The sequence below is a fragment of the Zonotrichia leucophrys genome, chromosome 3 (assembly GCF_028769735.1).
Source record: "Zonotrichia leucophrys gambelii isolate GWCS_2022_RI chromosome 3, RI_Zleu_2.0, whole genome shotgun sequence".
Taxonomy (NCBI): domain Eukaryota; kingdom Metazoa; phylum Chordata; class Aves; order Passeriformes; family Passerellidae; genus Zonotrichia; species Zonotrichia leucophrys.
The window spans coordinates 30,522,433-30,536,329 of record NC_088172.1 but is presented as its reverse complement, the minus strand read 5'-3'; the positions used below and the strand labels follow the sequence as shown (position 1 = coordinate 30,536,329).

The following is a 13,897-nucleotide window of genomic DNA, read 5'->3' as shown; positions in this document are numbered from 1 at the left end:
TGGGATTTCTCTAATTTCGGATTCATATGCTGCGATAGTTTAGGCCATAGGTTTTTTAAGAGATAAGAGGATAATACTTGATTGAAAGATTTCTCATGGTGAATAGAGTAAGACAATCTTTGGAAACTACTTGCAGTAAACAAACTTCAGTTGTGTTTTCTTAATCTAAATGTATAATTTTTATCTTCTAGATTGAATAGTTTGCACTTTATTTTGCCACATATATCTGGAGTTATATATACATGGGTATTCACATAGTGTCAGATTCTTTTATTCTAAATTTGACATTAGTAAGACCAATAGACCCCAAGACATTATTTCCAAATAAGGTCCTTGGGACCATAAACAGGCAGCATGGAAGATTACACACAGATGCTTTTACAGAAATATACCAAATGGGGCATTAATGGAGAGAGGGGAAAGCTAACAAAAGACAGCAAATTTACTCCCATAGGTTTTCTGAGGAACCTGCCTTTCTCAGTGCACTGGAGGTTTTAGGCAGTTATGTTAAACACGTTTCCCTGTCTTGCTCTGACTTACCCTGTCTCCATGCTCTGTTTTCTAGTGTATCACATAGAATGAGATACCAGGGTACATAATAAGCTGTGGATGGGTTTCCAGCTGATATAATTGTGTTGTAGAGGCACTGCTCTGCTTGCCTGTCTCTTTTTGCGAAGTTTTATTACTCTACTACCAATCTCCTAAGCAGCCTTGAGAGAAGTGCTGCTGTTGTTTATAAAACCAATGAGTTTGCAATGTTTGGAGGGCTTCAGAAGTGCAGAGTGAAGAGGAAAAAGGATGCCCTGTAGTATTTAATGTGACTTGGTGAGCAGCCTGTCAATTAAGATACTTGGAAAAAAATCAATTTAGAATGACCAGCAAGTCAGAGAAAAAATAAAGCACGCCTCAAGGTTTAAACTTTTGGTGCATGTTTTACCCAGCTGTGCACTCAATGTTCACAAGTTTATCTTCTAATGTAGCAGGATAATTCTGTAGTAAAAAACCCAAAGTGTGTTGCTTGGGTACACTCAACATTTTTGAGATCACAGCAGTTCCATCAGCTGTTTCTCTTAGGAAATACTTCATCTACATTGGATCCTAAGGTATTTTTGGTGGCTCTTTTGGAGGTACTCCTTCCTCAGTGCATGCCACACAGAAGTCACAGTGCATCTTTTGGGCATTGAGCTGCTGTTGCCCTCATTTTTCATGGAAGAGAGAAATCAAGGTATCGAGTAAGCCAAGTGTTTAGATGTTGCACAGAGCTCTGTTCAAGTGGAGGTGCCTAGGCATAGCCACTGTCCAGATGTTGAGATAAATTGGAACACTCCACAGTACGTGCATTCATTTTTCATGCTTTGTGTTCTAAATTGTTGCATTGCTATGAGGATTTTTGACTACAGAAGTTAATGGTTTATAACAGATGCACTTGGTGTGTAATTTCTAACACAGAAAAATAAGTTTTATTTGTGATTAAGGTATTTTGAATAGTGAGGTTGCTTAGTTCATAGATGATCAGTGTTTTATTCTTTGAAGATTCAGGGTATAAGCAATGCTTCGAGTAATTTGTGGATACTGCAATACTTCTTTGAAAGTATTGGTTCTCAACGCTTAAAAGCTATTCCTCTCTTCAATCTTATATCAGTAATTCAGTAACTTTTCTTTTACTTCAGTGTTTGATTAATCAGTTACCTAGTTTGAATGTAAATAAAAGTGAGGAATTCAAAAACAAATAAATTCATTCATAGTTAAACATTTGTTACTATTAATTTGGTGAGGTAAGTTTGGGGTTTTTTAAAATATTGGTATCATATGGAGTAGTCTAAAACATTCCAAAAGGATAAATTATGGTATCAGAGCACATGGGCCTTACAGAAAATTTTAAATTCTGTTTACTTAAAATTTCTCAGAAATGGAAAAAAATCTCTTAGTTTTGAACACAGGGGTCAATTATATATTGATAATTCTTTGTTCAGAATTAACAGGGATTTTTTTTCAGTTTGTTGTTTGTTGTTTTTGCAGGCTGATCCAAAAGAGTTGATTCAGATGGTCACAAAGCATGTTACTCAGTATTCCCAGGCAGACTGGCCTGAAGAAATCAGCAGTTTGATAACTCAGCTGCATTACTACAATGAACGACTGCTGGACTTCACTCAGGCTCAGACTCTGCAAGGACTTGGCAAAGGAGTGGACGTGCAGAGATTTACAGCAGATGCACAGTACAAGAGAGAAACAATACTAGGATTGGCAGAGTAAGTAATTTGTGTTAGGTTTGTTTTCTCTGTTTCAGAATAGAATAGCTTTAAGCTTTAAATTAGGAGAGTAAATGGAAAGTAGTACTGACCTTTAGAGAGATAATTTACTTGCTTTTGAGATTTACACTGTAATACAGCTACAATTGGAGCTTTTTCTATGTAACTGCTCTACTTAAATGAAATGTTGCTCAAATAAATGGATTTATAATTGAATCTATAACTCTTCATTTACTAACTTCTAATATTAAAATTAATCAGGGATTAATGAAAGCAGAGCACAGATAAAGGTTTGGTCTGTTTCTTTCATCTCCTGTAAACCTGCCCTAGCAATCTATTAAGGTGTGCCCATGCATCAAAGTTTGGAATGAACTATAGTTGAAAAAAAAAAAGAGTTGTTAAACTGTATTTTATTCTTAATAATTTAGTTAGAACTGCTGTATATCACTCTATTTTTTCCATGTAGTCATTTGGAAGTACTTTACCACGTATGTTTTGATATTTAGCATGCTTTTATCTCACCTTTCAGAAATCCAGAATAGAAAAAAAGAAGAATATAGGATAGTACTTTTCATATTAAAATACCTTTAATTAATACCTGCATGCAAGTACTTCAGGCTGTGAACAAGTCATGAATATGACTTATGTTTTAGGGACAGTCACAGCTGACTAGTTGACAGACTGTCAGAGAAAGAGTTCTCTGCAATAAGAAGCTTTAATTATAATCTCAGATTTTCAGCTGATGTCTGCATAAAGCTTTTGAAGAGCATATTTAAATATTTTCAGTTTTCCACATGTGTAGCTACTCATAGCTACAATTCCAATAGAAATTTGCTACTAAATGGAATTGATATACCAAATAAGAGTGGTTGTATCAGGTCAGGTTTTAGACACAAAGCTCATGCTTTATATCTGTGAAATTTGTTCCTGCATTCATAAAAATAGCTTTTGTCACTGCAGATTTTGTCACTGCATTCATAAAAATAGCTTTTAATAGGCTTTTAATGTTTCCATTCAAATTGCCTGCTTTGTATCTATTGTTACTAAGCTTATCTGTCTGGTGTGTCAGGAGGTTACATCTTGATGACTACCTACAGAAACTTCAGTACAAGTAGTCTTCTCTTATTACAGATACTCACTTTGATTACAGCAGGATAGCTTACATTTTCACTCCAGAGTTTATAGATACTGTCTCTTGTAAAATAAAGTAAATATGAAGAGAAAGTTCCTTACAGTAAGTAGAGGTAAAAACACCATATGAAAGGGTTAGAAGTGGCACTTCCATATTGGGCAGTTGCAAAGATCCAGTTAATTACTTGTTCAGCTTGCAGCTGCCTTGCTTTAATCTTCTCAGTGGAGTCTTAATCTGCATTTTCTAATGGAAAAGATGCACAAATTCAATGTAATTGTGTAGCATATTTGTTCTTACTTTTTAATTAAGTGCTTCATGTTTTTTAATCTTTTATGAAGTGCTTTTTGAAGGAACAACACCTGGAAAAGATTACATCTTATTTCCAAAACAGCTTTGTACTAGAAGGAGCAATTTGCTAAAACTAGCTAACCAGTAGTAGTCTTCATCATCTTCTGTATTTGGTGTATATCTTTGGAAGCTGTTGTGTATTGAGTTTGCACCACTCTTGGGTAAGCAACACCAAAATATATCCAAAGTGTGCCTGTGCTCACCTTCAGTTTCCTTTGGCAGTCCTTGGACTCAGACCAACAGGCAGGCAGGGCTGGGCATGAAAAAGGGTGTGTAAAAGAAAGCTAAAGATTCTTTGCAAGGTAATGGACATTTTTTCAGATTTTCATTGTGCAACAGCTGCTTGCTTTTGTCATTACCTAGACAACGAATAAATTGCTTGTACTGTTCTTCATTTATATGGTATAATTTCCCTAAACCAGCACTGCCTTAGGCTGCTGCTGCATGCCACTCTTAGACAGAAGGGGAGGATTGTGGTATAGCTTATAAAGTTCCAGGAGAAAAGGATCCCACTAGTTCCAGGAGCCACTCCTGATTAGTATGATTGACTGGATTATTTTGCAACTAAAGAATTTATACCATCTTCCTCTTTCACTGAATCACAAAATGGCTGGGCTTGGAAGGGGCCTCTGGAGGTCATCCCTGCTCAGGCAGAGCCTCCTCAAGGATTCACATTAAGTACATTTTAAAGGAGTTGTTCATGACAGGTCTATGAGGAAGTAATTACACACAAATAGTGTTTTTCTTGGAATTATCCTGGAGAGAAAAGATTGAACCCAACCAAACTGAAACCAAAACCCAAAAATCAGCCTTAGCAGTATTGCCTTTATGCCAGCCTAGAAACAAGAACCATTCATCTCTGTTTGAACCAAACTATACTGGATTAGTAAAGATTAATATGAAGTTAACTTTGAGATTTCATATTTTACCATAATCTCCATCTCTTGTTTTGTCAAAGGGTTTATGCACTAACAGAAACGCAGTTTTTAATATTTTAGGACAGAATGAGCTGGACATCTTTATTCCTTTTAGTCAACAAATACTGGGAGGTTTTTTGTCTGTGAACTACTAGGAAGAGCTTTGAGGATTTATATACCAGTTGGGCTAAAATACTGTAGGTGTTGCAACTAAATCAAATAAATGCTAACTGTGATGAGTTACATCCTTCATCACTTTGTAATTGAAATGGAATGTAAGCTGAGATTTTTGCTTTAGCACAGTGTTGAGTAGAAATTGCCATTGAGAACCAGTGCTTGTGGAGTAGCTTCCTGTCTTTGAATTATCTTTGTAGTTTTTTGTCTTTTTTTTTCCCCAAATGGAGCATCGAGTATAAGTAAATGCAGAAAGACAGGCTTAATGTATTTTTATTTAAAATTTTTTCTATGTTCTTGTTTTATGAAAAAGACATAGTAAGTTTTCTAACATAAGCATTTATTTTCATATTGCGTCTCATAGGGCTTAGCATAACTTTTCCTTATTTTCTCTCATGTCCTCTACCAGGACACTTGAAGAAAATGTCTATAAAATTGCTGTTTCTTTGGCTCAGCGATACAATGTTCCACTTTGGGAAGTTTACATGACCCATCTGGAATTTTTATTCACTGACAGCGGGTAAGTTGTCTTCTCTGAAAATGCACATACAATTCTGTTACACAGAAATAAATGCTGAAGTATGACAGAATTTAATTATATTGGGGGTGGAGTTTGGGTTGTGTGTTCATTTGTATTGTGTTGGGATAGTATGGGAATATTTGTCTTTTCCACATAATGCTTCTGCAGCCAGCTGTGAAAGCTGCTGTTGCAGGCAAGGTTAAAAGTCCATGTGTGTCTTACTGTTCTTCAGAGTAGTTTGTTTCAGTAGAGGACTTTGTTTCAGTGTTCAAGTTTCCATAACTTTGAATGTTGAGTTCTCTCTTGCAGTAGCAACTTATCCTGGAGTTACTCTGACAGTCCCTGTAATATATCCTGAAACCTGATAGTTTCTCTTTTACTCTTTTTTTGCTCTTTATTGACCTCTATTCTACATAATAGAGGAAATAAATATATCCCTGTTCACATTGTGCATCTGTTCATATTAGTTTCATTTTTTAATAGAAGCAGTTTTTTTTTTTTAATCAATGTTTTACGGAAACTGTTCTAGCCTAAAAGATTATGGCAGACCAAGCCTGGCACTGGTGTGGCATAAGGGGAGGGGTGCTTATAATGTCTGTTCCACAGTGGCTTTAGGACCTTTATTTTTAAAATTTATGTATTTATTTATTTTAACCTCTTACATCATGTCAGGCAGTTTTTGCCTACTGAAAGAGGAATAAACCCATTTGATGGAACACCAAGCTACTTGCCTGAATAGCACATGCAGATGACAGTGATGTAGAACTCCCTGTGTAATGCAGCAGCTCTTACCTACTGTTCTGACAGATATGATGAAATTAATTTGGTTTGTTTCAAGTGTTGCATTCTTAAAGCACCTTTAGCTTGCAGCAGTGTTGGTACGTCTCTTAACATTAACTATTAATTAAAAAAAGCATTGAAACATTTTATAAAATGTGAGGCATAAAAAACAAAGCCTAGTGAATTGTCTGGAGAAGATGAAATAATGCTCTGAGATTTTTCTTCACTTCCTCCAAAAAACAGAGAAGTCGTACCCTCTAAATTTTGATGCTGCTAAATTATTTACTGCTTTAAACAAAACAGACAGTCAGGATATAAACATGGCAACACCGGGCTGAGTGTGAAAGAGCCAGCTGCCTTCTCTGGGACTCGAATATTACCAGCTGTTTTGCAATAGTTTTCTATTGTTTTCTTTGTTCTTGTCCTCCTTGATTTAGTATTCATAGAATTCTGAAATCACAGAAGTACAGAGTAACCATATTTTCTCTAGTGAAATTCAAAGAAAGTCTTAAAAGTTGATGTATAATAGCATAATATGCTGCTGAGCATATTTTTGTATCATATTCTCATTTTAAAATTGAGTGACAGCAAATGACCATTACAGTATATATGAGTCTTGGAATTATGGCATTAATAATAGATGTTTCATTATGCATTCATTCTGAACTGAAATTAAGTTTATTCTAAGACTTAATCTCTTTAATCAAATATACAGTATTTCTGTAAGCCACTTTACATAGGGAGAAGCTCAAAAGAGCTTCATAGTTTGAATTAACATAGTTTGTATTAACTATTCTTTTGATTATTTGGTGACAAAGAATTAATGACTTTTTGTGAAATATGTGTCTGAAAATTGTTCAGAAAGACATTTTATAAAAATCAAGAGGAAATTTACTTATTTCTTTTGAGGAATCTGATCACATTTGATTATCAAAACTCTATAAAATGGAATTTACGATTTCAGCAAGACAAACTCTTGTCTATCACAGAACCTCTTGTTCCAGAATCTTTCTGAACACCACCATAAACTCTTCTTATCTGCAATCAGCCCTGCCTTAAAAACACTGCAAACATGTGCCAATCCTGTTCATGTAATTTAGTGCTCAAGTAGCTTTTAGTTTGAACTTTGGGTATGAACCCAAAAGATAGTCATATCACAGTCTTGAAGTACATCAGGTTGAAGTGTCTGCTTTCCCCAATATGAAAAGTGGATGGTGCTTTATTTCTATTAATATCATACTTGTTTTCATTAATATTGTAGAAAAAATAACAAATAAGAAGAATCTGTAGAATTAAAAGAATGCTTGCAATGTTAACCCTCTTGGGATAGATCACAGATGTAAAAATAACTAAAAAATATCTTATTCTCCCTGAGAAATCAGTTAAATTTTAAACTGAGAAGGTTGTATTTGTGGTGTTTGCTATAACAAAATAATCTTTAAGAATGAAACAGAGACATTTTACTTGGATATTAAAGAGAAACACTAACTTACAGCATGTGTATTTGGGGAGGGAAATTACGAAATTCTAATTTAATCAGTTTTAAAGTAGATTTTCCTCAGATTTAGGTAAAACTTTGAGTTGAGAAAGATAAACTTAAGATGATATGCACCCCTATGCACCCATTTTTCTCCCAGCCGAGGGAAAAAAGTGAGATTATCTTTTATGTAGTCAGCTGGAGGTGTCTGAATTCATACTGTGAAAAGGCTAATGTATTCTTTTCAAAAGATTCAGGAAAGAATTTCCTGAAGCAGTGAGACTGACTGAGGTCAACCCAAAGCTTACTGATATTTTCAGAAGCTTTCATGGATGATAATTTGAGAAGCAACTCGTGAAACTGTCAAAGTCTTGGTAAACTGTCCTTAGCATTAATAATAGTGCCAAACAGATTAATTGCTGGGCAAGACCAAATTTTCAGTAATAATATCTCTCAAGATGTGCACAGGTACTCATCAGCTACAGAAAACAGAATGCAATGGATTGGGAAAGCTTCTAACTGGGCAGTAGGATCTTTGAACATCATTCAGCCACAAGTGGCTGGTTAATATGTTTAATAAAGTCTTCCTTCACACATGTTCTGGATGTATTTTTTCTTTGTACATATAGCTATACTCCCAGATGTGAAATCCTGCTTTGAATTCCACTTCAGTACTCATAACCCTTAATCTGCATGTCCAAGGTAACAGGATCAGGAAATACAAGAGCTGCTTAGCTGTTGTTTATAGAGTGTACAGTTATCTAAGTGTTTGTGAGTGAGACCCTAAAGAGAAGAAAGGATTGTCCTCTCTCCCAGGTGTGCAGCTGTAAGAGTCTTTCATGGCACATCCAGGCCTTTAAGCAAAAGTTATTTCTAAACACAGGTTATCGACGCTGCAAGTAGAAGAAAGAGCGCAAAGTCTTGGTCTGTTTGAGACTTTGAAAAGCAGTCCTGACACCTTTCATGAACACATGGCTAAATATGTTTACCCAAGTATTGAAGGCCAAGACCACCAGCGGTTGCTTTACTATTTTACACTCCTGGAAAACTGTGGCTGCTCAGAAGTGGTGAACCACGCTCTTAAACCTGAGACTCACATCCGACTCCTGAAAAAATTCAAAGCAGTTGCACCAGGTAAGAGAGTACCTGTTTGTTTTCTTCATCACTGTATTTATTACTTTATGATGTAAGTATTGGCATGATTATGATCAGCTAGTTTGTTTTCCTGGTAATTGTTTCTGTTCTGTGAGCAAAGGAGATTAATACAATATAGTCACAAATTCTTTCTCTTTGTTTTACTGGAAATTTATTTGATCACAGCAAGAAAAAACAAGTTAAGAGCATGTTTCTGTTAGTGATGCAATTTAAAATTATTGGGGATATTTCATAGTGAAATTTTAAATGAAAAATATCAAGTTTCTAGAGTATAATTTGTAACACTACAAGTTTAACATGAATATTCTCAATGGGCTTAAGAAAGTTTGCATTTCGAGAGTCTGAATTACAGAATATATTAGGGACTTTATGCATTTTGTGTTTGTTTGTCTGAAAGAGGATAATTTTTTGTTATGTTTTACCCTTGATACTACCTTTTCCTTTCCCAGAATTACAGCATTGTTTGTAGCCCTACATTTTCAGACAATTACTGTAAAATACTCTGCTGCTAAGCATTCTGGAACTTGAAGTACTACTTTCAATTTGCTTGTTAGTTGGATACTTTCTTGAATTTTAGTTGCACAACTCCAAATCCAGTTTCAGATTGAAAAATACACATTGTATGGCATCGCCTCCTGTGAGGATGAATTAATTGATCAGTATTGGAACCTAATTTGATTTGGACACTAACTGTGTTACAAAGTTTGAAGAGATGGTGCCTATGAATTCATGTGTTGCAGGAAAATAAACGTCAGTTTTTTTGGAGACAAGGGATAGCCCTCAGTTCTTATTCATGTTATTCAACAATCAAGTTCTGTGATGCTTGCCAAAGAAAATTCTGCCATGAAATTATTGTTTCATTAATTTATTTAAGCAATTTATTAAAAAAAAAGTCCTGGGAAAATATGTCAGACATAAATTCGTCAGTTTGTGTGGTAAAAAATTAAATCTTTGTACTACATGCCTAATCAAAATTCTCAGTGTTCAGCATAGTTTAGAGATAGGAGTGAAGGAACCAACAGCTAAGTGTTTACAGAGATTGCAGGTCCAAAGTGTATAAATAAGAACATGGCAATAGAAGTCAGTTACTTTAGAAATTATGTGCAGAAGAAAACAAAATGGTATCATTTCTAGAAATACTACTGTTGTTGGTAAATTAATTGCAAGGATGTTCTTCCTCTGAGAAGCAGAGTAGTAGCATGACTCTTGATTATATAAATATTGATGTAAATGGATCTACATGTCCTATCTCTAGCTGACCTTATTTAGTTTACTTGTAGTTAGTGCCTTACAATTTTTCCTAAGCAGTAAGTACCAGTTGTTACATGACCAGAATACATATTTTAAATTAATGAAGACTCATGCTTTGACTTGCATGAGGTTTTGTGGGATTTACATTTAAGTTCTAGCATGATTCTATATACTATATTTATGTTCTTGCTTCTTTGAAAATCTGCTTTTTTCAGATTGTGTCATAGAATCACCGAACAATTGGGGTTGGAAGGGACCTTAGAGATCAACCAATTCCATATCCCCTGCCATGGGCAGGGACACCTTCCTCTAAACCAGGTTGCTCAGTGCCCCACCCAGCCTGGCCTTGGACACTTCCAGGGATAGAGCATCCCCAGCTTCGTTGGGCAGCCTGTTCCAGTGACTCACCACCCTCAGAGTGAAGGATTTCTTCCATGTATCTAATCTAAATCTTCCCTCTTTCAGTTGGAACCTATTGCCCCTTGCTGGAGTGATATATAATGTTAAAATACGTTCCATGGATTGAGAAATTTCACATGCATCAAGACATCATAAAATCTAAGTCTGTCAGTATTTATGTTTGTAAAAGGAGATGGGCTAGAGTCTTTTTAGTTCTGCAGATGCTAGTGTATTCATTATTTCACATGTAATTTTGAAATGTGAGTAGATTTAATTATGAATAACTTTTACCTCTTTCTCCTTCTGTCACTAGGTCTTAATTACAAAAAACTAACAGATGAAAATGAAAACCCTCTGGAAACATTGGAGCCCATCCTTACAAGTCAAAATATCTTATCTATTTCCAAACTGGCTCCCAAAATTCCTAAAAACGATGGCAGCATGCTGTCACCAAGTTCTGTTTATACTGTGTGGTTGCAAAAACTTTTTTGGAATGGTGATCACCATCTCATTAAAAAAATACCAGAAACCATGGAGGAGTGGCTACATGCGTATGAAATGTGTTCCAAATACTTTGATAGACTCGATCCAGATGATATTGCTACTTTCATTGATGAAATTACTTTTTCTTCCAAAGCTGTCACAAAGGTAAGGAGATATTTTTAAAGAATTTTAGTCCTCAGGTGAAGCATATAATATATGAGTTCAATATAGTATCAAGAAGAAAGTCCTGGAAGATGTTACCGTTTTCATTTTGCAGTATTTTAAGATAAATTTGTAAACTTTTCCCTGCCTACCTTTTCTTTTTATGACAGCCAGTATGAAAAGAAGGGATTTTTATTCACTTAGGGGAGTTAGATGTGTGGATGTGAGAGTTTTGATGGAACCTCAAAGACCTTGTGTGCTCATTCAACTGCGAATAAGATACTGTGTATTTCATAGAGTCATTGAGTAGTTTGGGATGGAAGAGACCTTAAAGACCATCAAGTCCCAACCTCCCTGCCATGGAGGATTACTGCATTTCTTCCATCTATCTAATATAATATAAACCTGTCGCAGTCGAGGCGGTCACGACATAAAGCAGAGACCACAAGTAGTCTCAGTTGGTAACACTTGGCAACAGTTTATTAATGAAAATGGCTGATCTTTTATACACTTTCCAGTTGTTTACCCTTCTTCTACCTTAGCTATTGGCCACAATAATTCAATATCATGCCATTGGTGAAAAGTTACTCTGACTCCACCTAACTTTCTAAAATCGCTTCGTCCAGCTGCAGAATGCTCTTATCTTCCTTCTCTCGATCTCCTTGGTTACGGCCTTGGAGAAAGCTCCTTATCAGCTTCTTCTTCTTCTTACTTCTTGCTCCTTTAGCTAACAGGCCCGCTGCTAGCCCCTTCCACAATTCCCCCTTTTTTGTTTTTGAACTGTAAATACAGCTGCTATGGATTTTTGCAGGGCCCTTTGCAAAAACCCAAGCAGAGAGGGGACACACAAAATCACAATCACAACCATCAACAAAATTCCCACTCTTAATACAATTGTTCCTGTCCTTCATCCATCTTCAAGTACCGATATATGGTCTTAGCCAGTGTCATCCGCACGCTCTGCTTCAGCTGCAGAACCATCGATCCTGTCCTTTCCCACACGCTCTAGGTAAGGTTTGACACAGCGAGCAGGAACCCATCGAGGACCATTATCTGTCAAAACACAAGCATAACCCCTTCCCCAGGTTATCAGTTCCACTGGACCAGACCATATACCAGTAATCAAATCCTTGACCCATACCTTGACATTTCTATGGAAATTTGGTTGCTTAGAATTCAAAGAAGAAAAATGGCAAAAGATTGGAGATAACTGTGAGTCAGGTAGGGGACGCAAGAAGTTTAACACATAAACAGCTTTATCTAATCTCACTTGAGGTGGCTCCTGTTGCATTCCCCCTTTTTGTTTTTGAACCTGACGTTTAAGAAGTCCGTGAGCTCTTTCAATAATTGCTTGGCCCGTGGGGACATGTGGAATACCTGTTGAATGCTCAATGCCCCAAGCACGAAAGAATGCTTGCATTTTGTGCGAAGCATATGCTGGGCCGTTATCTGTTTTTACATGACACGGAACACCTAGAATAGAAAAGGCATGATAAAAATGACGAATAGCATCTCGAGTTTTTTCTCCTGTGAATGCTGAAGCAACCATTGCATGAGAAAAAGTATCAACTGTAACATGAATATACTTAAAGCGACCAAATTCTGGCATTTTTGTAACATCAGTTTGCCATTCTTCTAACGCAGAAAGACCTCTAGGGTTGGTACCATAATACTGAGTCTTCTAGGGTCTTTTTTGCCGCTGAGGTCAATTGCCTCTCATCAGTGGAGGAAGTGATGCCTGAGAGCAAATCAAACAATGGCTGCATCTGATGATTAGTTATGCCTAAATATGATCGAATCCAACCTATTAAACCAACCAATTTCTGTACATCAGTAGCAGTTTTAACATCAATGTCTAACTTTACAGGTTGAGGCATAACTTGAGTGTTGGTCAGCAACATACCTAGGTATTTCCAAGGCATGTGTTCCTGCACTTTCTCTGGAGCAATGATCAAACCAAAGGCTTTCAAATTTGTCACAGCACATTGTCTAAGAGCTGACAACTGTTGCTTGTTGTCAGATGCCAACAAGATATCATCCATGTAATGATAGCAGTAGCAGTTTTTAAATTGCTCCCGCACTTTTGACAAGGCCTGTGCCACAAACCATTGACAAATAGTTGGCGAATTTTTCATGCCTTGTGGGAGTACCTTCCATTGATATCTCTTATCAGGTTCCGCATGATTTATAGAAGGCACCGTAAAAGCGAATTTTTCTTTGTCCTGCTCAGCCAATGGAATAGTGAAGAAACAATCTTTTAGATCAATGACAACTATTTGCCATTCCTGTGGAATCATCGTGGGTGTAGGAAGGCCTGGTTGCAAAGCTCCCATTGTTGCCATTACAGCATTTATCTGCCGTAAATCATGTAAAAGTCTCCATTTTCCCGATTTCTTTTTTATTACAAAAACAGGGGTGTTCCAGGGACTGAATGATTCCTCAATGTGTCCTGCTTGCAATTGTTCTGTAACTAATTCTTGCAGGGCAGTAAGCTTTTCAGTAGTCAGGGGCCACTGGCGAACCCGGACAGGCTTATCTGTCAACCATGTCAGGGGTACAACTGGACGTTCATTGCCCTGCAACACAGTGGCCCCCATTAAAAATCCGTAGTAATTTTGACACCCCATTGAGATAAACAATCTCGTCCCCACAAACTTTGAGGAGCATCGGCAACATAGGGTCTGATGTTAGCTTGTTGGCCATCAGGATGTTTTACATTTATTACAATGGCTGACAGGCCACCTGTTGTAGCACCACCCAATCCCAGGAGTCCAAAACTTGCACGAGTAAGAGGCCAGGATTGAGGCCAGCAAAGTCGTGAGAGTATTGTGACATCTGCTCCAGTGTCAA

General features: G+C 36.6%; 1 protein-coding gene across 2 annotated transcripts in view; it reads left to right on the top strand.

Annotated features, from left to right (window-relative positions):
* The window catches only part of NBAS (NBAS subunit of NRZ tethering complex), a 167,167-nt gene that overhangs the window by 96,175 nt on the left and 57,095 nt on the right, over positions 1 to 13,897 (top strand). For both annotated transcript variants that reach the window (XM_064707739.1, XM_064707738.1), the window contains 4 exons: positions 2,020 to 2,249; positions 5,230 to 5,340; positions 8,481 to 8,731; positions 10,716 to 11,050. In XM_064707739.1, coding sequence (XP_064563809.1) covers positions 2,020 to 2,249; positions 5,230 to 5,340; positions 8,481 to 8,731; positions 10,716 to 11,050 — 927 coding nt within the window. The remainder of the gene's footprint in view (positions 1 to 2,019; positions 2,250 to 5,229; positions 5,341 to 8,480; positions 8,732 to 10,715; positions 11,051 to 13,897) is intronic.